The sequence below is a fragment of the Cercospora kikuchii genome (assembly GCF_019650295.1).
Source record: "Cercospora kikuchii DNA, contig_00003, whole genome shotgun sequence".
NCBI lineage: Eukaryota > Fungi > Ascomycota > Dothideomycetes > Mycosphaerellales > Mycosphaerellaceae > Cercospora > Cercospora kikuchii.
Genome location: NW_025408584.1, coordinates 4,222,763 through 4,246,246, shown reverse-complemented (window position 1 = coordinate 4,246,246; position 23,484 = coordinate 4,222,763). Strand labels below are relative to the sequence as shown.

The 23,484-nt window shown below is 51.7% G+C and overlaps 10 protein-coding genes across 10 annotated transcripts; 5 read left to right on the top strand and 5 right to left on the bottom strand.

Annotated features, from left to right (window-relative positions):
* Positions 1-2,088: 2,088 nt before the first annotated feature.
* On the top strand, positions 2,089-2,592 carry CKM354_000604400 (uncharacterized protein; the record flags this gene model as incomplete). The annotated part of the gene is made up of 1 exon (XM_044801341.1): positions 2,089-2,592. The coding sequence occupies one exon, from the start codon at positions 2,089-2,091 to the stop codon at positions 2,590-2,592; it is 504 nt and encodes a 167-aa protein (XP_044657276.1).
* A 2,221-nt stretch (positions 2,593-4,813) lies between these two features.
* On the bottom strand, positions 4,814-5,675 carry CKM354_000604300 (uncharacterized protein; the record flags this gene model as incomplete). Its single annotated transcript, XM_044801340.1, has 3 exons — positions 4,814-5,174; positions 5,249-5,525; positions 5,600-5,675. 3 exons carry the CDS (start codon positions 5,673-5,675, stop codon positions 4,814-4,816), a joined length of 714 nt encoding a protein of 237 aa, XP_044657275.1.
* Positions 5,676-7,343: 1,668 nt separating this feature from the next.
* CKM354_000604200 (uncharacterized protein) lies at positions 7,344-9,044 on the top strand (the record flags this gene model as incomplete). Its single annotated transcript, XM_044801339.1, has 3 exons — positions 7,344-8,272; positions 8,335-8,782; positions 8,835-9,044. 3 exons carry the CDS (start codon positions 7,344-7,346, stop codon positions 9,042-9,044), a joined length of 1,587 nt encoding a protein of 528 aa, XP_044657274.1.
* Positions 9,045-10,600: 1,556 nt separating this feature from the next.
* On the bottom strand, positions 10,601-13,286 carry CKM354_000604100 (uncharacterized protein; the record flags this gene model as incomplete). The annotated part of the gene is made up of 4 exons (XM_044801338.1): positions 10,601-11,918; positions 11,970-12,120; positions 12,175-12,829; positions 12,885-13,286. 4 exons carry the CDS (start codon positions 13,284-13,286, stop codon positions 10,601-10,603), a joined length of 2,526 nt encoding a protein of 841 aa, XP_044657273.1.
* Positions 13,287-14,250: 964 nt separating this feature from the next.
* CKM354_000604000 (uncharacterized protein) lies at positions 14,251-14,650 on the bottom strand (the record flags this gene model as incomplete). The annotated part of the gene is made up of 2 exons (XM_044801337.1): positions 14,251-14,354; positions 14,416-14,650. 2 exons carry the CDS (start codon positions 14,648-14,650, stop codon positions 14,251-14,253), a joined length of 339 nt encoding a protein of 112 aa, XP_044657272.1.
* A 511-nt stretch (positions 14,651-15,161) lies between these two features.
* On the top strand, positions 15,162-16,164 carry CKM354_000603900 (translation initiation factor eIF2 subunit beta; the record flags this gene model as incomplete). Its single annotated transcript, XM_044801336.1, has 2 exons — positions 15,162-15,942; positions 15,995-16,164. 2 exons carry the CDS (start codon positions 15,162-15,164, stop codon positions 16,162-16,164), a joined length of 951 nt encoding a protein of 316 aa, XP_044657271.1.
* Positions 16,165-16,925: 761 nt separating this feature from the next.
* On the top strand, positions 16,926-18,251 carry CKM354_000603800 (uncharacterized protein; the record flags this gene model as incomplete). The annotated part of the gene is made up of 1 exon (XM_044801335.1): positions 16,926-18,251. One exon carries the CDS (start codon positions 16,926-16,928, stop codon positions 18,249-18,251), a length of 1,326 nt encoding a protein of 441 aa, XP_044657270.1.
* An 806-nt stretch (positions 18,252-19,057) lies between these two features.
* CKM354_000603700 (uncharacterized protein) lies at positions 19,058-19,953 on the bottom strand (the record flags this gene model as incomplete). Its single annotated transcript, XM_044801334.1, has 2 exons — positions 19,058-19,299; positions 19,362-19,953. 2 exons carry the CDS (start codon positions 19,951-19,953, stop codon positions 19,058-19,060), a joined length of 834 nt encoding a protein of 277 aa, XP_044657269.1.
* Positions 19,954-20,487: 534 nt separating this feature from the next.
* On the bottom strand, positions 20,488-21,192 carry CKM354_000603600 (uncharacterized protein; the record flags this gene model as incomplete). Its single annotated transcript, XM_044801333.1, has 2 exons — positions 20,488-20,927; positions 20,991-21,192. 2 exons carry the CDS (start codon positions 21,190-21,192, stop codon positions 20,488-20,490), a joined length of 642 nt encoding a protein of 213 aa, XP_044657268.1.
* A 284-nt stretch (positions 21,193-21,476) lies between these two features.
* On the top strand, positions 21,477-22,534 carry CKM354_000603500 (guanine nucleotide exchange factor GET3; the record flags this gene model as incomplete). The annotated part of the gene is made up of 2 exons (XM_044801332.1): positions 21,477-22,438; positions 22,492-22,534. 2 exons carry the CDS (start codon positions 21,477-21,479, stop codon positions 22,532-22,534), a joined length of 1,005 nt encoding a protein of 334 aa, XP_044657267.1.
* Positions 22,535-23,484: the final 950 nt, after the last annotated feature.

The window sequence follows — 23,484 nt, the reverse complement described above, 5'->3', positions numbered from 1 at the left end:
AGCCACAGGGCCATGTGCCAAGCGCCGAAAGACGTAGGCCAGGGCGACTTAGAGATGGAACATGCCGTTTGCTAAGAAAGGTAATGTTTCTCACCGAGGCGCCGTGCGGCCAGTCCCTGTTGCACAATACCGAATGAGCGATGTTTCGGAAAGATCGCCTGCAATTTTCCTTCTTACGCTCCTCCAAACAACGCCGTTGGGCACGCGAGGTCAGCGTGCGCAAGAGTCCGTGAGCCCACTGATCAGCGCTGGCAAAGCTCAGCAGCGCGGCGCCATGCTGCAGCTGGTGCAGGCTACATAGTTACCGTGTGGGAAAGCATAGCGCTGGGCGACTTCTGTGCGTTCGCATCCTTATCGGCTGCAATCGGGGTTGAGACTTGGAAGCATTTGAATGAGTGGCCGAGGAATGTCAGGTCGTAAAATGGATCTTGTCGAGCCGCACTTCTAGGCCCAGTCGAATGGCTGGCAGGAGTCGTGCTTCCCCACGATATATTGCTGTGGCGCGAGGGGCGCCCGAGTATAGTCGGCACACGACAAAGTGCGGAGGTTTCAGGTGAGCATGTGAGAGGAGAGGAAAGGAAGTGGCTGAATTTAAGTTTAAGTCTAAGTTTTGGGCTTCGGCGTTCTAAGTCTTGGCACCAACTCCAACTTCACCAACAGCAACCGCGGTCGCCACAATGGCAATTCCTGCACCAAACAAGTATCTCGACAGAAGCTCCGCGGCCACCACATTGGCAAGTTCTCAGGGCACAAGTCGCGCCTGGACAATGAGATCAGATGCACAATCAGAGGCCTGTACCATCTGGATTGATCGGGATATCGTACACTCTACCTGGAAGCTCGCGCCTCTAGCAGCAGAGCGTCACGACTCCCAGCAGGGCTGCTTTGATACTACGGTGGAAAGCCGAAGACTGACAATTTCGAGTCTTCTTCTTCGTAGCAAACAGAGGTCATTGTGGTGTGCACGGATTGTGTCGAATCTAGTTTTAAGCGGTCACGAACTTGTGATGCACATTTCTCGGTTCACTTCAATTTATTGGAAACATCCGAACAGCCCTAGAGAGCTCGCCAACTGGATATTGAGGAGATTGATAAAGCTCGAATGGCCTGTCGTAGGTTGGTCTTATACGTTCGCGAATTTAATACCAGAACTGCTTAAAGTGTGCGTAGCGACCGGAAGCGCGTGCGAAGCCAGTGCCGTACCGAGATTACGAGGAGCACTACCCGAACGCCAAAGCCGGACGCTGTTTCAATCTACGAAGCTGTCAACGGAGCTGGCTGTCATTGATCTCACTGTTTGATACTTGTTTGCAGTAGCACAAACTCGATTTCCTCTCTTGCGCGAAAGTGTTTGCGATAACCCGTACACTGTGCCAAGCACGGCGATATTCTCAGTGGCCACGAACTTGTTCCTTCAACCGCTACGCACTGGCCGCAACTAGACAATCATAACGAACTTGATGCGGCTTGAACTCATAGACAATGCGTGGACTCCATGTAGCGGCTCCATTGATCCGTCAAGCTGCTTGCGTTCCTGATCGAGCTCAACGAAACGAGCGCCAGTGGCCGTCAACCCCTGGCCCTGCGCATGTGGAGGGTCCTTTGTTGCAACTGCGGTAGGAAAGTGGTTAGTGATCAGATAGCGCTCTGACGTGAGTTTTCCTTGTCACCATTATTCGCTAATGGACGGGGCATTCTCCATCCCAGACACATTGGGGGATAGAAAGTATATCATTGGGTCGCACAGACATGCAAGAGCTGGAGGTTTCGGGTCCGAGTCTGTGTGACAAGGCAAGGACTGAGCTGCTCTCTGACGGCATAAATTGCCGCTGCATTGCTGGTACTTCACTGACACTGCCGAATTTTGTCATCACGATGCTATACCTACACCGCGTGTTACGAAGCCTTGCGCTCATCGGGCTTATCATCGCAACTGAATCTATGATCACAAATCCATGGAAAGGTTTAAGCTCAAAGGAGATGTCCGACGTCGCAGCATGGCTACTTCAGCAGGCAGAGCTGAGTTTGAGCAAGCCTGATGCGGCTGATACGGCTGGAACCTGGTCTAACTCCATGTCATAAATCCTCATGCACGATGCACAAGTTTACATGGCTGACCACCTTACGGTTCTTAACAGCTCCGTCCTGGCCAATGCCGCGCGCTGGGCAGAACACGACATGCACGTTACCAAGCACCATGACTACCAGCCCCGCTCTGCACACCCCTACAACAATCAAGACATTCACAATCCACCGATTGATTTCGCTACCTTCATAGATGGAGAGAGTCTGGAACAAGTCGACCTCTTCCTGTGGGTCAACCTCGGCATGCACCATGTTCCCACTACAGGGGATCTTCCCAACGCAGTAACAACCAACGGACATTCTAGCATCCGCCTCACGCCGCACAACTTATTCCTGCTGGACCAAAGTGTACATAGCAGCAGTCGAGTGCGAATCGACTATGAAAAATATCATGTGACGGAGATCAACCTCTTCGGACAGCAAGCGAGAAATCCCTGTACAGCCATCGTTGATCCTGATCAGGCGCAGTTGTTGCAGTATTGTGGTATATTCGGCGCTCATCCTTGAAACAGTAACTTAATCGGCAGGATTTTCGTTAAAGTCCGCGAAGACCATGTTTAAGCTTAGCCTGTGGTTTGATCGCTGATATTGCCCGAAATGGTCAGCCGCTCCTTAGGTTCTTCTCGCCAGACTCCGCATGCCAAGAAAATCAGTTTGTCTGTACAAAGTATTCTGGGGGAGAAAGGTTAAGTAGGGAAAATCGGCAATGTTAGTGAACATGAACAGGATGGCGTCTGCCAATTCAATCATGACGTAGTCTTGCAAATTCATCAACGATTGGAGTGACTAGAGCCCGACAGCCTGCCGACACAGTACAAGAGTGCAAACCGTCAGGTAGGTCTTAAGTTTCGACCGCGAATTCTCGCAACGGGTAATGAGAAGCCACCGGGGCCTATAGCATCAACCGATCATGGCTTGCAGAGACGGAAAGAATTCCTTGGGGATCTTCAGGAAGACATGCTATGATGACTCGATCTCTGTCTCTACACACCGTGGGTCATGGATCTCATATCTGAATCTTCGGCCCATCCACAACCAATGTTGGATCCATATGATACTCCGCCCAGTTGAACTTATGAACAGCACGAGGTTTGATCCAGTCCAAAATCTTTTCGAAATTTCGACAACTGTGCGGTGTATTGCCATGAGCACATTGCGCTGTCGTCCTTCGTGCCACTGCATCACAACATACGAGATATCGCCGTGACACATCAGTGCTTCGCGAAGGTTCTCAATGCAGTGATACATGTGCTTGTTGTCAAGAAGACCTTTTCGACGTGTACCTTCGTACATCGATCGGTTTGCAAACAGTGCCAGTCTCAGGTTGTACTATGGCGGTATCAGCATGCAAGCGCCTGCAGAAAAAGCACAGGGAGATCACATATCAAACAATGCAGCTGGTGCACGACACCGATTTGCGCATAGTACTTCCCTGCATAGTACGGATCGAGTAGCGAGGTCCGATTCCCAAGATGCGATGCTTCTTCCCTGGTAAGTGTTACTCCTCCCCCAACTGTGTGTTCATGTCAATACAGTGCCGTGGACTGTGTGCGGCGAAAAAGCGCTCACTGTTCAACAGGTCTTCCCACAATTTGTTGCTCCTCTCGGTCGGTGGACCCCAGTACTCTGTGACCTCGGGCTCAAAATTGGAGTCGCAAAGCAGACAAGCTTTCAAGGTCGAGCTGTTGAAGACATAAGAGAACGAAACTCCCCTCATGGCTGCAAGTTCATCAAGCATACTTAGACCACAACAGCTCAGCAGAAGCACCATATCGTTGCAACTACTATCAACATGCGGTCCTACATCGTAGTCCTCGTCATCACAGCTCTTGCTGCGGCATTGCCTCATGGTCCACGACCTGAAGAAGTGAGAATGTCGATAGTCACGCGCATTCAGCCAACTCAGTAGCTTCTGGCAGGGTGTCGTCGAAGCCGAAGCCATGTCCAAAAGGGAGGCAGCCGAGAACGTGGAGGTGACAGCCAAGACAGACACGACTCTGTCGGTTGACAATTCTGTAAGTTCACATTAGTTAGTGCCCTAATGCTTTCAGAAGCTCAAGTTTTGAGTTTAACACAGCGACGTATAGCTTGAGTCGGACGATTGGTCCGAGGAAGCATGGATGATCACCTGGTAAACACATGTGACAGAGAGCTGCGGTTGGTGTTGAGAGCGGCCGTTTCGCACAGTAGCAGTGGAGCTTGAGCAATAGTGACTACTTGGATGAATGCGCTCCAAATTGCTGTACTGTCCTTTCACTTGTGAAATATTACCACTTGGCGTGAGACAATTTTACTGAAAATTGGGACGCAACCCGACCCAACTCATTGTTAGCTGTTGGCCCTCCCAGCACACCAAACTGCCAGTGTAGACAAGCAACTATAATGATCAGTATCCATCGCTGGCCGACAGCCTACTCGCGCGGCAATGGGAGTATCACACCGAAGGTAACTGAAATCTCAAGGCTTTTCTGACTCGATGACTCTTCGACAGCGCTCAACAGAAGTCTAGCCACGATTTTTGGAGCAAGCCGCCATCACTTGTGACAATTGTCGTCTCTTTTGCTTCAGGTTTTGTAATAATCTGCGCTGACAGCATAGATACAAGGAATGTAGTGCCCACAGATGTTCCCCCATTCTGCCGTCCATCATCAACATCATAGTCGTTCGCAATAGCGGCTCGAGAGCAAGAATGATCTCTTGCCATTCGAAGTGTAGCTTCGTCATGTTATCACAAATCTTCGTTGAGGTTGACTTGGACAGTGACGCTGGAGCCAGTAGTGGCGTCTGTGTGAATTCCTGTGAAGCTGCAAGCTCCCTTGTGAACGACTCTGTGCTGTGGCCGGTTGCCGTAGCGCAAGCGCAACAACTCTGTCTCACCGCCCGAAATCGTGTTGACAACGAATGGTGAGGTCTTGCCATCAGTCTGCTTAGCTGTCGAGCCCGAATGTTGATCTTCGAAGTAGAACCAGTCATCACCGTTTTCCATGCTGAAAACGTGTGTCTCTACTTCGTCGTCCTTGATGCTGGCTCTGCCTTGAACATCGGCAGAGAGCTGGAAGCGAAGCAGGCCGCTCTGGACATTGAAGAGACTGCGAGAGAACTTTGTCAGTACTGTTGATGACACTACAATTTGCAGGACGAATGTGCAGGTGGAAGAACACACTTGAAGCCAAAGGCAAAATCGAGCGAGGCTTTGCTGTGAATAGTATCGCCTGCTGGTGGGTAGATGCCCGCGAAGGATGGCCAAGTGAGGATGTCTACTCCAGCGACCTCATCATCGTGGGCGAGAGAAAGCGAGTGAGCCTTCGAAGTTGATCCGCCAGCAACTTTCACCCGTGCACTTTCGGAAAAGCTGTCGACCTCCCAGCATTCGACGGATGGCTCGCCTTGGTCGTTGATCACGAAAGCTGTGATTCGGGACTTCTGGGCCAGGGGCTCATCTGGTGAGTTGTGTCAACATAGATTTGTCTAGCACTCTTTGCTGCCCAGTGAGGACGGATGATATTGAACGAACCATCAGATGTACTCCATGGACGTGCCGTGGCAGCAGTGGCCAACAAAGATGTGACGATTGCGCTGGTCAATTGCATGATGTCTGAAGTTGGAACTGCTCTTCAAGAGTCTTGTGAAGATGCTGCGGTCTGTTGGAGTTGAATGAGTTGGAAGCTGATGAAAGCAATAGAAAGTGAGGAAACAGCCCGAATCTTATACCCTTAGGTCTGCTCTCGCGAGATTTCTGGCCTGTTAAGCTGTTCCACGCAATCGTCTTACTTGTTGAAGTTCCATGGCTCGATGAAAACCCCAGAGGCACCTGACAAGAAGCCGTGCCAACATGTCCAGGCGCAGTGACGGTGTCCGGCCACAACATTCGACAGGTCTCGATGGCCTGCAGAGCAATACCTAAAGAGGCGAGTAACCCCGCGGGGCATCTTGTGCTCGCATGCGAACCCGCTTACATGTGCTGCACTGCAAATTATCGACGCTGCATAGACTGAAACGGAAAGTGCAGGTCTGAGATCTCCCAGAGTCTTCCCCAGGACGCCTTGACACGGGGACCGCGGGGAGTCCGGATCAGTAGAGGATAGATCCGTCACTCACGCTCCATGCTTACCAGCGATTGAACTGGATCACCATTTGTCTGCAATTCCAACTCTGACCAATTGCGAGCCGCCGTTGCTTGAACGTGCCTTCGCACTTCATGTCTTATATGTGTGCAAGGCATCGGTCTAGGAAGTGTCTGGGTATTGAACTAGCGCCGGCCGCTCAACATCGAGAGCAAGTACTAGCTACCATCGGTCCGTAAAGTACGTCTTGTTACAACCGCTTTGGAAATACGGTTCAGTGTGCGTGAACTGGAAAGCTCGCGATTTGGATATGGTTCGGAGGGACGGATCAACTCCATGCTGCCTAGCAGACTGCGAACGTGCTGCATTGGTCTCATAACCACCAGCATTCAACAGAAGCGCGACTGCCCACTGATTGTGAGATTACCAACGCTGCCTTCGTATCAGATTGATAATTAGGATGCGTCATCGTGCTCTAGAACCGAGGTGTTCCACGATGGGAGCAGCACTCACCAGTCATGATAGAAAGGACGGTACGAACGTGCTGAAGATAGTTGAAAGATCTTTGTCTCGCTGAACCGTAATGTCACTCCAGTGACACCGCATACTGTGAACTCGAATACGCTTTTACCGGTACACGCAGTCTGGGAGTGTTCGAAGTGGCAGAAGGGACTCAGTGGGCAGCAAAGAATAACCTGCGCTCGATCCTGTTGTTCAAAGCGGAAATAATCACAGTGGGCATTTTGTTCATCTGCTGAACCCGGGATGATTCCCAAGAGGCCTCCCAGTGCTGCTGTTGTTCATTTCTCCTCTTCAGGCGCACTTTATTTTTCGAGCATTCTCGAAGGCTGGAACAAGTGGTGCGCGATGCCAGTGCCTCTGTCATCGGATCCTTATACTGCTGCCTACGGCTGACACGTCGACGAATTTCACGTTCGGTCCCGAACACCCAAATCGCATCGTATAAGAGCAGTTCCCTACCGAAGTGGATCTGCTAGACTGTGTAAGGCCACACTTTACCTAGATAGGTTAAGAACAGGCAAGGGTGTAGGCCGACTTCAGTCCAGACGAGCTCGCTAGCGATAGCAAGGAATATGTGGGAACGAATCCACCCAGAGATGAAACATCGATGTCCGTATGGATTTCTGCAGCATCTCTGTTCTCAGACGTGTATGAAATCAATCCTTCGGCACCATGGAATACACACAACCGGTATCGTCTCCAGCATTTCGCGAGAGCGTCGTCCCCATCGCCAAACACACCTTGGGGCTAGCCGCGAAGGCAATTCACAAATTGGGCCGAGTCCCGGGGTCCGCAGTACTGGGCCGCTACATTCGTGCATCATACCAGAATGATCCATTCCGCAGTATATTGGAACTCTTCCTGTTTCTCATCGCCGTCCGCTATCTTGTAGGGTCCAAGTACAATCCCAAGAAAAGAGCCACTCACTTCCTGTTGACCGAAGATGAGATCGATGAGCTGGTGGAGGATTGGGCGCCGGAGCCTCTTGTACAAGAACAGCCCGAGATGTTGAGATCTAACGAGCGGTTTCCCGTATTGCATCGAGACGCGCCCACTGGACCAAAGACAAAGCTGCGTGACGGCAGGATTGTCACAAATCTGGCCAACTACAACCACTACAACCTAGCCAATGACCCAGATCTCATTGAGCTTGCAACCAGAACCATTCGTACCCATGGTGTTGGGCCCTGTTCCGCTCCTGGCTTTGCTGGAACCTTTGATGTTCATCTGAAGCTCGAGCAAGATATTGCAAGCCACTTCGGAACCGAAAGCGCCATAATCTACTCGCAAAGTTTCTCCACCATTAGTAGTGTCATTTCGACCTTCTGCAAACGTGGCGATATCATTGTGGCAGATCGTGCGGTAAACTACCCGATTCGCATGGGCATCCGAGCATCGAGGAGCATCGTTCGCTGGTATGAGCACAATGACATGGAAGATCTGGAGCGGGTACTCGCTGGACTCGTTCGTGAAGAGAGACCGCTCACGCGGAGATTCATAATCGCGGAAGCCCTGTCAGAAAATATCGGCGACATGCTCGACCTGCCCAAGCTTCTCGCGCTCAAGTACAAGTACAAGTTTCGAGTCATTCTGGATGAGACGTGAGTTTCGGTGCTGACCTGTGGGCTTCGTGGCTTCTGCTGACTTCTTGTCTGCCATGTAGGTGGTCCTACGGCGTGCTAGGTGAGACTGGCAGAGGCTTGACCGAACTGCAGAATGTAGACCCAACCAGCATTGACATACTTGTCGGCAGCTTAGCGGGCTGCGTCGCGACCGGTGGTGGCTTCTGTACTGGGCGTGAAGAGATGGTGGAGCATCAGCGCCTGAACTCGCCAGCGGTGACTTTCTCGGCCTCTCTGGCCACATTTTTGTCTACTACAGCATCTGCTGTTATTACTCGCTTTCAGTCCAATGAGGGAGCGAGAGACTTGAAAACTCTCCAGGAACGCATCGGTGTCCTTTGCGCGCAGCTTCAGAAAAGCGATTGGGTACAATGCACCAGTGCGTCGTGTAACCCAGTCATTCATTTGACGTTAAAGGACAAGTATGTCGAAAGCCGTTGCCTTTCGTATCCGGAGCAGGAGTCGCTGTTGCAGGAATGCATCGATGAGGTGAGAGCCAGCGTGTGTCATCTGAGGAAGCTCCTGCTGACTGAGCCGACAGTGTCTGAAGAACCACTCCATTCTCATTACCTGTCTCAAAAGCATGCCTCTCATGGAAGGCTTGCATCCGCGAGAAGGCTCGAAGGAGTATCAGCCCCAGCCAGCCATCAAGGTGTGTGCTTCCACAGCTTTATCGCATAAATACATGGAGAAGTCCGGCATCGCCATTCGACACGCAATCACAGCTGCGATCAAGAGGTCTGGGAAGTGATGAAGACGAGGCCCAAAACCGGGTGTGGTTTCCCATGCGCTGAGACTGTGCGGGCCGGACCCAGATTCCAGGTTCTCTTTCCACTGCTCTCGAATGCATCTGTCAAGCTCGATCTCAGCCTCAGTTGTTTCTCTGATGATGCAGAGAACTCAAATTTTATCTAGTTACCATTAGCGGCCTGCTTAGCCATCATCATAATGTTTGAATTCATCTGCGGAAAAGCAAAGTCCTTCCTAGCAGTGTTTGTTCGTCATCGAGGCGCAATTTCTCGCGCTTTCTTCTCGACAGCCCGTCCTCTTCGCAGATGGCTGGAAATACCGGACGAAGCACACCCAGTGCGATTGTTGCGAGGCAATGAACTTGGATTGAGTTCAGATAGAGCAGCGATGGTACAGTAAGGTAGCGGAATTCTCCAGAGTGACGTGCATCAATGAAGTTGATGGCATAAGGTGCGTTCTTGGGCGAAGGCGAGTTGAGTGGTTCCTCGTAGGAGCAATAGGGACGGCCACCATTACATGGCTGGCTGGCTTCAGTAATAATCTATGCGCATGAGCATCTGCTGCTCCTGTTGCTCGTGCTGCTGCTGCTGGTCGAACGCAGTCATGCCTCGAGCGCGAGGATCGTATTTGTCCTCTACAAAGGTGTATGGAGAACGTCCCGATGGCGTCAAGGACCGTGTCGTGTTGATCAGCTGCAGCACCGGCACCATTGTACCACGACAGGTCTGATTCTAGAAAGATAGTTGCAGTCGCCGTCCGCAGAAGCAGTGGTCGGTCGGTCGGTCGGGAAGCGGCGGTGAGTCCCGCGCCGGACGGGACAAGCCGACTCCGAGATGGACTCATTCACCCAAAAAGAAAAAAATGACATATCTCCCTCAAATCTTCTCCGTTCCACCCCAAAACTTGAGCTATGCTATCCTCCGGACAAAAAAACAAATTCCGTAACAGGGAATTGAACCCTGGCCTTGTCGGAACACACAAGATGGTATTCTTTCGAACACATCCCCATGAGAGCGACAAATCCTAGCCACTAGACCATTACGGACATCGAATTTGTAGTGCAATCTACATGATTCGATGCAAGGCTTGATATTGAATGAAAAATAAAAGTCAATGAACGGCTCATATGCCAGGCCAAGGGTTAGTTTGCCTGGACAAGAATTTTACCCACACATCGAACGACATCACTTGACCGATGGTGAGAACAGGTTGTCAACAGGCTAATAATCGATACAGCTGGTATGTAGCATAGGATAGCGCAGATCGTGGCAATGGCCATCATAGATACGTATGCCAGTATGATAGGTGACTGCAATGCAAGAGGTGCATGTTCGATCCGTGTAGTCTTGTCAGTATCATAAATTGTCAAGATCGCCCGTAGCCGCGTGCGGGTCCCTGACTGGGAGAAATTGCTTGGTCGGGCGGTCAAAATGTGCGCTCAATCGCGTCGAGCACGGAAATCTGCCGATATGCCACTGAACCGGAGAAACAAGAGTGCAAATTGTCCCACCACGTCCAGAGCATCGTTGGCTGGCCGCTTGTGGCAACATGCAGCCTCTACGCCGAATCTTTCTTCTCCGCCAACTTGAACATTCCCCCAAACCATCCATACGCCCGATTCAACCTCCTCCCATGTCTTCTCGCAATCCAATACGGTATCTTCCCGCTAGGATGAGGTTCGTGAAATTGTATGCTCCTCTCAATATCCAACTTCGTGGGACTGAATTGCCACACACTGCCATAGAGTTTCTCAGACTTGAATCCTGTGGCAACCATGGCATGCACGAAATCAGCCCAAGGCACTTCGCCCGGCGTGGATCCAGATGAGGGCGTGTAGAATACAGTCTTGAACACTTTGAGTGCACGGTTGTCGACTGCGAAGATGGGTTGCGGGTCGAGTGGGTTGTCTTCTCGGAGGTCGTTATTGTTCTTGCCATCGATGGGTATTGCATTTGGTGCCGGTGTACCACGGGTTTTTGGCTTGGATCTAGGTTGCGTGTCCTTGTCCGAATCGTTCTTGCCTTTTGCTTCTGTACGATACTCCAAGTCGAAATATATCTCAGAAAGTGGCTTGCAAAGAGCATCGATCTGTTGGGAAGATGACCCTGCCTTTGTCGAAGTGGACTTCTCATTTTGATTGGTTTTTGGCTCAGTCCATTGTGGCGTGCGATGTAGCAGCCGTGGCTGTAGCATCAGTTGGCGAGTGGCGGTGCCTCGCAAGTCTCCTGCGTTGCGGTGCACAAGTTCGTCGACCTTGTGCCAAAAAGCATCGAGATTCTGTTCGGCAAATCTCATCATCTCTGTGGTTTCCTTCGTCCTGCGCTTCTCTACAGGGTACCGGAATCGTTCAGGAGTCGGAGTACCATATCGTGCCAAAACATCTTCGCTCCCTTTCGTAGCATTGAGTAGCCTCGCCCATGGTAGGGTACGTTTTTGATAGTCGGCATCGATATCGCTTTGCATGTCCACCATCTGATCCTCGAACATATTCGCCCAGGGTTGATACAGCTCAATTTGTCGGATACATTCCCCCAGTATCGAGAGGTCGCCAATGTGGGCTGCGCAGGTCGATGACACGAGATCCTTTGCTTTCGGGTCAGAGTCAATAGTATGCTGAAGCTCGTCCACAACGTTTGTCATCTTCAGCAGATGGACTGATTGGGGGTCACTCCACAGTATTCGGAAGAAATAGAGAATGAAATTCTCCGGATATTTCGTGGAAACTTCAGGCTTCGATTGGATCTTGATCCACGCCTGCTTGAGATCATCCTCGGGCTGTCTGACGAAGTAACCCCTCCAAGGTGGAGATGATGGGAAGGAAACTTTGAGCTGTTCTATCGGGCCTTTCGTAGTCTCGTTCAAGAAGTGGCGGAATCTACAAGAATCAGCATATATCTTCGATTGCGAAGCATTGTATCATGCATACCGTAGTATTGCAGACAGATACTCTGTAGGAAGGTCGTCCTCAGACTTGATTTTCGACGAATGCTTTTTCTTCAGGGCCCTTAGCTCTACAGACTGCCTATGCAGTTCTGCCCACGCTTCAAAAACGATCTGAGCCGAAGTGACCTCGCTGCCTGCAAATCTCATCAGAACATGTTCTATAAGCCGACTGCATGAAGGATACTTACCTATTATTCGCGCCCACAAGATATCTTCACGCCCATACCTCAAAACTGGGTGAGCCTGGCCCCGCGTGTCTGCAAGTATCTCCTGACGATGCTCGCGGGCGTCACGCATCGTGTATGAGAAATACGACGGATCGTCGCGAAGCGACCAGAGATGATCTTCAGCAGCCGCTCGCTTCGCGTTTAGAAGGCTAACAATCCGATCCCAGCTTAGATGAGCTGGAGTACGATATGCAGCTTCTGCTTTTATGAGGGCCAGCGAAGCAAATCCATTCTCTTGGTCTGATATGGAGGGTGGAGCTGGCTGAGGTGAAAAGTCCAGTATCGACTCCTCGGCAACATCGTGGAGGATGCTCTTAGCGCACTTGACGAGGAAGTCCATTGTCTTCTCTTGGGCTTCCAGTATGAGCAGTCCCTCGCCAGGCTGCATATGCTTCCTTGTGTGTAACCACTGAAACGCATCTGGATGATCGTCCCACGACAGCAATTGGGCGTAGTCAGCTTCTGCTTTCTTGCCATTGAATAGCATCACATGTTCATTCAAGAACACAGGCATTATGCTTTGAGTGACGACTCCGATATGCATGGCTTCGTAGTCTGCAGCGGCAAAGTCGGATGGGGGGTGGCGACCACGAGCATTCATGAACAGAAGTAGTGTCTGGGAGATGTTAATGTCAGCATTTCATTCGGCCTCGTTCGATATCGTAACATACTTTCGGCTTCGTGAGGTCCTCCTGATTGATGTATGGCCACATGAAATCGGCTCGGTACTGCGTGCCGCTTCTGCCTCCGACATCCTTCATCTTCTTGAAGGCCTCGAAATCAGGCCGATGGGCAGTAGGCATAGCACCTCCCCACGCGGCAAGAACGATCTTACGTTTCTGTTCCTTCGTCTTCTTCATCCAACGCTTCTGAATCGTTGCTTCATGCCTTTCAAGAATCTTGTAGAGCAGTCTGAACTTCTTGAATATCGAAGCGACTCGCGCGTCGCGCTGCTTTCGAATGTCTTGCGGATTCCCGAATTCCGGCATAGGCAGGCCTTCAGGCGCACCAACACCCATCGCACGAAGCATCGCTTCCGGGTTGCTGTAGAAGTCGCTAGCGTTTTGTGCCATGGCTAAAGGGCTGAAGGCAGTGAGATGAAAGAACCGAAGGCAGTGGAATGAAAGAATCGAAGGCAGTGAATGGAAGAGATTCGATCTCGCAGGGCTTGACCACGGCGTACTCTATCGCGCTTGAGACTTCATATGCTGTGCGACGCCTGATGTCCCGCTCGCGGTCGGTGTCTTGGTGCCGCTTCCCGAGAGTAGGCGATGGATCTGAGAGATGCCGATCGAGGACGGGGGAGAGAAAAGCACTTCTGTAGAACTAGGGAACTTACGCCACAGGAAAAGTGCCATACTCATCAGCGGTTTACAGTCACAGTAGCATGGTCAGGGCAATGGCTGGTAAATGAGTCGCAAACTTTGAGGGAACAGATGCAGATACCCCTCTTGGCGCCATGCATCATACAGTTTTGTGATGTATCTCTATAGCTCAATTGCGAACACGTCTATTCTAGCTGCGAGGCACACAGTCGTGCAGGCTTCATACATTGTTCGTCCTCCCATCAGCGCCTCTTGATCGTGGGCGCTTGCTCTTGGCACACAGTGCCTGTAATCAGTCATGCACACGACCCAGGAACGCGTCCGTGTGCGTTACGATAAGTCCTTATCATATCGGATGCTTGCAGCCACCATGAGCAATTGCCTCCCACTACTTGGTCAACCTAGCTTGCTTGTAGAAAGCCCAGAAATGCTCTGGCAGTGCACATTTGTTGGTGAAGAGTTCGTCGAGAATCGATTGTGGTCAGGTCCTGAAGTGTTGGCCCCAGCGTATGCTGCAGTGACTGCTAAAGAGGGTGGACGACTGAATGTCTACTGCCATGCAGTCTGTGTAGAGGTCTCTCTGCTTCCAGGGGCGTGCCTCTGTGAAGGCAGGTAAACTGATAAAAGCATGGAGCAAAGAGCCAATGTTGTGATACGCGTCGTGCACGTCTGTTCGAATAGTAGGATCTCTTCGAAACACGGCGACTCCTCATCATAGCGATGCTGCTGCCTCCACAACTCCCGCGGCCTTGAAAGCGCCAGGGCTGGTGATTTCTATGCTGACAGGATATTTCCATTCCATGAACTTAGTCCAGCCTATCATAAGCGTCAGCTTCTGTCAATGCCTTCCTGCTGCAGGGGCATCACTCGTGCGTACCATAATACGCGCACTTGCGCCCAAAGTATTTCCCGAGGTATGGTATCAGCACCAGTGTCAACATGAGCTCGAGTTGTTGCAAGCTTTCGCGCCATTCTCGCTCGGCGTCTGAATATGCCTCTTCTTCGCTAGGTGAAACGGAGGTGGTCGAGCCGGCGGATGAGGAAGGCAGCGAATCGACGTCTTCGGAAGTGGGCGTGGGGATGTTGGCGTAGGAGGACGCCGGTTCGGACATGATGGCGCAAGCAGTCAACTTTGAATATTGGCGGAAGGCGTGGAAGACGTGAAGTAGAGTGACTGGAACACTCGAGCGTAGCGAATTGCACACGAGCGTGATCTCGATTAATGATGTTGTTGGCTACAACGCCCCGGATATCCAAGCTCGGAGCTCGGGTGAAGCTACGTTGGCCGCGGGATGCCTCAGTCTATAGTATTGATGTGAACGACTACACCGATCTCCGACATGACTGCACTTCAGTCGTCAGACTCGAGACGATGCTAATCAAGTGACTCTGCGAAGTGACATCCAGTCATGGCCAGATCAAGGGAGCGGAGTGAATGATGTTGTGGTACTGAATACTCTGCTGTCATTGGCTGCGGACCTGTCTCCGGTCGTGGTGATGTATTGTGGGAGCAACGCTTTGACTCACGCAACTTCGACACGCAACTCTAAAAAACCCGCTGCCCCTCCTGTCTCCACGACACCACCACTACCGCAACCTATCATCACACACGACACCGCGATCATGGCGGACGACACATCATCGAAACGCAAATCCGTGGCCTTTGCCGAGGGCCAGACAATCGTCGATGGCGACGGCAATGTGACCCACGATGCCAACGGAACACACGACGGCGACAAGGACTCCGCCGCCAACCATAGCAAGGAGAACGGCGATGACCAGGCTGTCGATGAAGTGACGGCCATGTTCGAGGGACTGGCCAAGAAGAAGAAGAAGAAGCCAAAGAAGGAGACCGAAGACGACGAGGCAGAGGACAAAGCAGAGGAGGACGGCGAGGTCGATCTGTCGGCGCTCAAGAAAAAGAAGAAGAAGAAGGTCAAGGCGCCCGCAGACGACTTTGAGAAGCAGCTGGCAGAAGCAGGCGCTGCGGAAGGCGAGGCGGAGGAGAAGCCCTCCACGGACGCCGCCGAGAAGGGCGTGCAGGACGGCGACATCCACGGCGGGACTGGAATCTGGGCACACGACGAGACCAAGACATACAACTACGAGAGCCTGCTTTCACGCTTCTTCGTCATGCTTCACGACTCGCATCCTGACCTTGCTTCTAGTGGAGGCAAGAGCTACAAGATCCCTCCACCACAGTGTCTGCGTGAAGGTAACAAGAAGACCATCTTTGCCAACATCGCCGATATCTGCAAGAGGATGAAGCGAACAGACGAGCACGTTACACAATTCTTGTTCGCCGAATTGGGTACCAGCGGTTCCGTGGACGGAAGCCGAAGACTGGTTATCAAGGGTCGTTTCCAGCAAAAGCAGATCGAGAACGTGCTCCGTCGATACATTGGTAAGTCTTCCAGATATTGCGCTATATGGTCCCTCACTAACATGCCTCTCAGTCGAATACGTGACCTGCAAGACCTGCCGATCGCCCGACACCGAGCTCAGCAAGGGAGAGAACCGTCTCTACTTCGTTACTTGCAACTCCTGTGGTTCTCGCCGTTCCGTCACTGCTATCAAGAGCGGTTTCTCTGCCCAAGTCGGCAAGCGTAAGCGTATGCAAGGTTAAGCGCTTACAGCACTTTGGGAGCTTTGCCTGCCATCATATTCTGCTCTGCTACCTCTGCTCCACTTTGGTGGCGGCTTTCCTTCGAAACCTCTGTCGGCGATGATCGAGTTTGCACATCTGGTGATTTCGAGAGCGCGATGAGTATAATGAGGGAGAGAACGGCCCGGACTGTCCCAAGCTGGTGGCAAACACCTCTATGTCTGGAGGACTGTTCGCCAACGAGACTAGCCCGCGACGTCATGGGCAGTGTGAGGAGTAACACAATGAGTGTGATGGCAGGTGTTTGAAGGTGTAGCGTGCAGTATAGAGGCTGAATATGAGTATGACCTGGGATGTCCCGTTTCTGCCAAAATTACGTCTTCCATTTGCGGCAACCGCCAAGCTGACTCGAGCCAGACACCGTGATCTGGCTCTACAGAAAAATCAGGACCTCATCAGGCGCATCCAGAAGGGGCCTGATGCGCGTGGTCAACAGTTGTGCAAATACTAACAGCATTGCTTGGTGTGTTCACGAGTTGGCCATCTCGAGACCAGCATATCCATCAGCAGAACACAAACTCTCAGCGATCGAGCCAGTATGATCAGCTATCAGCTTCGCATCGCAACGTGCCGTCTTCACGAGGCGTAACCAGGTCAAGTGTTGCCAAACGGCCAGTGCCAAAATCTACGATCAAGCCGTTTCAACGACACAAACACTGCACACCCATACTACCTATCGCCGAAGTAGGGAAAATCGCTCCTCTTTCCGAGTCGCATCAATCATGCTACTCTCCAGAAACATCCTACTCAGCATCATCCTCATCATAACACCTTCTCTTACCTCACCCATACTGCCCGGGCCAGGACCTCCGCCATTTGCTACGAACAATTCCGTACCATCATCATCCTCCTCCTCGGATGTCCTCAATACTTTAATCCAAACCATCAGCTCCCAAATCGATTCCGAGTCTCCACCAGGCTCACCAACCAAAGGCCTCATCAAATCTCTCCCCATCTATCAAGCCGGCTGGATTTCAGCATCTACTTATAATACTCTGATCAACTACTGGCATCTCACGCACCAACAAGGACAAGAACAAAATGCCCAACCCGTTCCAGTTTCGCCTATTGCTGGCGCACCTGTAGCTCCCTCATCAGATCCCTTCACCTTCACACTGTCCTCATCTATTCTCGCCCAAGCAGGCCCGCAAGGAGATTTCTCTGGCGCCATCAGCCCGGGTAACGACGATCAGCTATGGTGGGGCTTGACAACAATTTCGGCAGCAGAATACGGCCTTCCTGGCTGTGAGAACTGGCTTGACTTGGCCAAAAATGTGTTCAACGCTGTGATCGATCGTTGGCAAAGCGACATGTGTCCTTCCGCTGCTGACTCCGGAAAAGGCGGACTTGGCTGGCAAATCGACACAGCAAAAGATGGCTACCATTACAAGAACGCCATTACGAACGGCTTGGCATTTCAATTAGCCGCAAGGCTCGCCAAAGCGGAAGCATCTGGCTATACAACGAATTTCTACCTCGACTGGGCGAAGAAATTATGGGACGCAGGTTTTGGAAGTTTGATCGATGAGGGATCGTATAAAGTCTTCGATGGTGTCCACGCACCCGAGTGCGGGAAAGCTGCGGAGGAGGAATGGAGCTATAATGTGGGGGTTTGGATGGGTGGGTGTGCGGTGATGCATCAGGTGTCGAATGGGAATACTGATGAGGAAGACTGGAAAGATCGGGCTTGCAAGCTTGTGGATAGTGCGATTGCGACGTTTACGAGGAATGGGGTCCTCTACGAACCGAGATGTGAAGACGAAGGAAAATGCAACGACGATCAACAGACTTTCAAAGCAGCGTTGGCGAGATGGATGGGCTTGACTGCGACATTGGCTCCCGAGACGAAAGAGAAGATCAAGTCGGTCTTGGAGGCGAGCAAGAATGCGGCATTGACCACTGTACAAGCCAGCCCGGGCAAGAATCAGGCTAGTCTGAAATGGTCTCAGAAGGATGGAGGAGGTGTAGGATATGACCCGAAGACCGCGAATGGAGTAGGAGCACAATTGGGTCTTGTGGAACTTTTGGTGCAGAGTCAGGGGTTGTAATGATTTGTTTCTGATGTTGGATTTGTGCAGCATGAGGTTAATGTTGAGATATGATGATATGAATAATGACTAGTTTGCAGAGAGGGAACGGTAGTGAGTGCTTCACTCTAATAGACTTTATTCTTCCACGACCGCATCGTTTCCACCTTCATGAGCTCTGTGCTATTCGTTCTGACGGAGAAAGAATGTTTGAAGAGTGGTGAGGAGGGTGATCCTTCTGATTTCTCTGCAATTTGCTGCTGTTTCACTTAAGTATTGTTACACTCGCGGGCATAGCAATTGTGGTGGGCCTGGAGAGACAGAGATGTGAAGTTTGTTCCTATTGCTCCACTCCAGACGACCTCCAGTTCTAAGATACGGAGAATCTGCACTCTCGTTGGCTCGGGAGGCGACCAGTGCAAGAGAGGGGAGTAAGTTTGCTCTGGGAGAGGCAAGATCACTCTGCTGTTTCTGTTTATCGCTCAGGCGCATCGCGAATAATTCCTTCAGTCTCAGTGCCATGGAAGCCAGGCAAGAATCAGAGTGCATTCGCTGTCGGATCGTCACACTGACATTCCAGAAACTGTCAAGTTGCCGCATATGCTATTTAGGGGGCATGAAAGCTGCCTTGTAATGAGAGAAAGCATATGAGCCCTCGACTGAACTCAAAAGGAACTGAAACCCCATTTACGCATACATCTGCACAATCAATGCTCTCGAACCCACATTTCATTCGGAGAAAAAGATGCTATCTACGCTTGCTTAAACGCTCCGTGGACCCACTTCTCGTCCATGTAATCTCCTGGGCTCTCGCCTCGGGGGGACTTCTAATCCCTCCCATCGTCGAAGAGCCCCATCAATTGCCATGGACGGCTACGCTCTGGCGGGGGCGGAGGAGGCGGAGTTTCCTCATCGTCGTCGTAATTCAGCCCTCCTCCGCCGCCGTTGTTGATTGCCGTGAAGCCTGAGCGCGGCTGGGCTGGTGCTGGTCTGGTGGATATGCGCCATAGGTACGGGCATTCTTCTTCGATGTGGCCTGCTTCCGAGCAGATGTCGCACGGATCGGCGCCTGTGGGAGGCAATGTTAGATTTCAGAGGCATGGGTTGAACAGGGTAGGTGGGGTTGCTTACCAATATAGGCGCGATTCCTGCACTCCCTAGCGTCGTGGCCTCGCTCACGGCATAGGCCACATTTCCGGTATGTTGGACAGGCGCTCGATTGGTGGACATCTCGCTGGTTGCAGTGAGAGCATGTCCGGGCAGCACAGGAGACGGCCATGTGTCCGAGTTCGCCACAGCAGAGACAACGGACGAGACTCCCCAGGTTGGTGATGTCGAAGTATTTTGCTTGAGCATCGCGATCAGTTTGAGATAGGTCTTGTAGTCTTGTGGGGCCGTCTTCCGTTTCTGGCATCTCGAAGCTCGAATCCTCGGAGTCGCTGTCTGAAGTATCCATCGATGATGAACTGTCGCCACTTTCCACCTCGCCCTCCTCACTTCCGTCATCCGTCTTTCGACGTTTGTTGTATTGGCGCTCGCTGATCTCCTCTATATCGCTGTCCTCGCCATCGCCGCCGTTGCCTTCTGAACTTGAGACTTCACCAGATTCCTTGCTGGAAATACTGGTTTGTCGGCTGTGTGAAGAAAAGTCTTTGTACTTACCAGTCGCGTTTCTCTTACGACCGACTGCCGATGTTCGCGACTCGTTCTCGAGATCTGACATGGTTGCGAGAATGTGCGGCGAAATTGACTGGTATCCTGATCGGAGTGGAGTGGAAGAGAGCTCGAGGTCGAGCGCGTCGAAAGTAGCGCGATTTAGCGCGGGCGACTTTGACGAATCAAGGGTCCAAGATTTTAGACGAATCAGAGGCCAGCAAATGACTACGAATATACTGTTGGTAAGATACTCTGCAATCAACAAAATGACTGTTGGGCGTCGAACGGTTTTCTTGACCGGAATCTCATGTGATTAGACAAGAGAGTCGTAGCATTAGATACACGATCGCTGACAAATATAACACTGACTTGTTTGTTGACCCGAAGACTGGGAAGATCGTAGTTTGTATATTGCCTGAGAGCTGTAGAACAAAATGCCCCTTCGCCTAAGTAAGATGCCTCCATGTTTGCTACTCGCAATTTTCAAATCTTTCTAACACAGCCACCCTTGTATAATTCACTGCCGGTAGACTGGCCTTGTTCCATCTGGCATGTTCGTGTTGTACAGTATTCATACAGTAGCTCATCATAACACATCATGCTATCGTCCACGTTCCATTGGTTTCGGTGCCCATCCTTCAGGCTGCCAGTTCTCTCCAGCATTTCCCTTCGGTTGTAGCTTCTCCCACGGGTTCTCTTTCTTATCCTTCGTCCTCTTGCCCTTGAATCTCCCCTCGTCCAGTCCTTCTTGTTGTCCTTGACTAGCATTCTCCACTTTGCTCGGCTCATCTACTGCACTTCGCACGCCTTGAGACGCTTCCGGCTCAGTCTGTGGAGCATAGCCTCCTGGGTCCTTCACACCTATCGCAGGCTGAGGCTGATTCCGTGTGGGTGAGTCGAGAAAGGAAGGTTTCGAGTTCCATCTCTCATCTGCTTCGGCTGCGAGACGTTTCATCATCGCTTGACGAGAGACGTCGTACTGCTGTTCCTGGATCGTAGGTGGTTCGTCGCGAGTATGTCTAAGCCATTGATGCCATTGTGCTGCAAGGAGACGTATCAGCGGACTGAGACGGCGAGAGCGATCGCGTATGGTACGCGACTTACGTGTAACTTTGACATCTGAGTAGTGAGGCGTTTTGTTGCTATACTTCACGATCCGCCGCATGCGACCGGCATTTAGAGCGTCCTTGAACTCCCAGAAAGTGTTACCGCTCAGGTCGAAGCCGACGAGGAACGTCTTTCGCCATGGTAGACGCAATGCTTTCCATTTGAACCACGCTCGGGCTAACGCACCAGGCTTGCTCATGATAATGAAGATGGCCGAGCTGAGGTCATGATGCACTTCACTTTTCGAGAACAGAGCTGCGGCGGAGCCAAGTCCGACCGCAGCTGAGTGGTCAGGCGCGCATCTGGTCGGTCTGACATAGATCTTCTGATCGACCAGGGCCCCGCGCATGTTCCACGTTCTGGAGCTGCTGGCCAACTGACAGGCACCTGCTGAGCAACAAAACACTTTTCCTCTACAACAATCTTCTCTGAATACATCCTCGCACCCGTCCACCTGTTCTGCGCCTGCGCCCTGTCTTCATCATGGCAGACGAAATGGAACCCTCCCTCCAGCCCATCGTGGATCAAAAGAGCTTGAAATGGATCTTCGTAGGCGGCAAGGGAGGAGTTGGCAAAACCACTACATCCTGTTCTCTGGCTGTACAAATGGCCAAGGCCCGGAAGAGCGTCCTGCTCATCTCCACCGATCCCGCCCACAACCTTTCCGATGCCTTTGGTGTCAAGTTCGGCAAGGATGCCAAACCAGTACCTGGCGTGGAGGGCCTCGCAGCTATGGAGATTGATCCAAACGGCAGCATATCAGATTTGATCGCAGCAGGAGGCGACGATGCACAGGATGCCATGGCAGGACTTGGAGGCGTGGGCAACATGTTCCAGGACATGGCGTTCAGCATACCTGGTGTCGATGAGGCCATGTCTTTTGCCGAAGTGCTGAAGCAGGTCAAGGGCATGGAGTACGAGCTCATCATTTTCGATACGGCGCCCACGGGTCACACTTTGCGCTTCCTGCAGTTCCCTACCGTGCTTGAGAAGGCACTCGAGAAGCTCAGCGCGCTTTCATCGCAGTTTGGGCCGATGATCAACAACTTGATCGGTGCTCGAGGTGGTCTGCCGAATGGACAATCGTTTGACGATGTTGTCAAGAAAATGCACGATCTGCAGGAGACGATTGGAGAAGTCAACAAGCAGTTCAAGAATCCAGATCTGACCACATTCGTGCCAGTTCTCATTCCCGAGTTCTTGTCATTGTATGAGACGGAGCGCATGATTCAAGAGCTGGGATCGTACGAGATTGATACACATGCGATGGTTGTGAACCAGCTGTTATTCCCAAAGAAGGACAACCCCTGCGAGCAATGCAATTCAAGGCGAAAGATGCAGAAGAAGTACTTGGAGCAAATTGACGACTTGTACGGCGAAGACTTCCACGTTGTGAAGATGCCGCTACTGGTGGACGAAGTCAGAGGGGTAGAGAGCATTTCAAAGTAGGTCACAGCTCGTCGAAGTAAGCTTGTGTAAGCATGCTAACAATGCGCAGGTTCAGTGAGATGCTCGTGAAGCCATACCAGGCTCCAGCATAGTGCTCTTATACAGGCAACACGCAGTCTAGACGGTAGTTTTAAACAGGCGGAGGACTTACGACTGACGGGAGGTGTATGTGGAGAGAGATGGCGTTGATTGGAGCAAGCATAATACCCAACTCTACGCAATAACAGTGAGCGTTCACATTGCATTAGACGGCGCTTACATACGAGGTATGATCAAGATGACGTTTGACGGCACTCCGAGAGACAGCGTCCACCAGTACTCACGAGGCAGAAAAGTCTCCTGCCACGCGTACATGAAGACGATCGCAATCGAAGGGATTGATCGGCACAAAGCGAACATAGGAGAAGGTACAACGGCCAGCTAGGAAAGTGCAAGAGTCTGCCAGATAATCTGCCACATCTGACACCTTCACACCTGCAGCACGTCTCTGCATTGTGATGGTCGTGCACTGCGGATTGATGTTCCGACAGGCATCTGCTTGGTTAAATGCGCACGGCCGCCGTTGACACAGGAATGCTGGACCCTTGCGTTTCATGTTTTCTTCAGTCTAGTCTAGCAAAAACCGCATCTCGTCTATACTATATCCTCTCTGCGATAGTGGTGGAAGAACGGGACAGGCTGAATGCGTCCTTCGTCCGACGGTCATGTGCACAGCAGGTTTCGCTTCAGCAGTCGCACGGTCCTCGGTGCGATGGAGGTGGATAGGCTGATACTCGGGCTAGGGGAGTGAGATCACAGATTACCACGATGGGAGAAACGTGTCGCGTGCGTGTATTGCGAGGCGGTCGATGTAACGTGTCGATGCTATATGCGCAGAAGAGCATGAGAACGCCATAGGGGCACAGCAGCATGCCGACGGGGCGTTCAGTAGTATTCCTATTTCGAGCATAGCGAGCCGTGTCTAGAACAAGCTCGGGGTCTTCGTGGGCTTGGACGACGTGACCCTGCATTGCATTCGTGTACAGTCCCGTGCTGGAGCAGT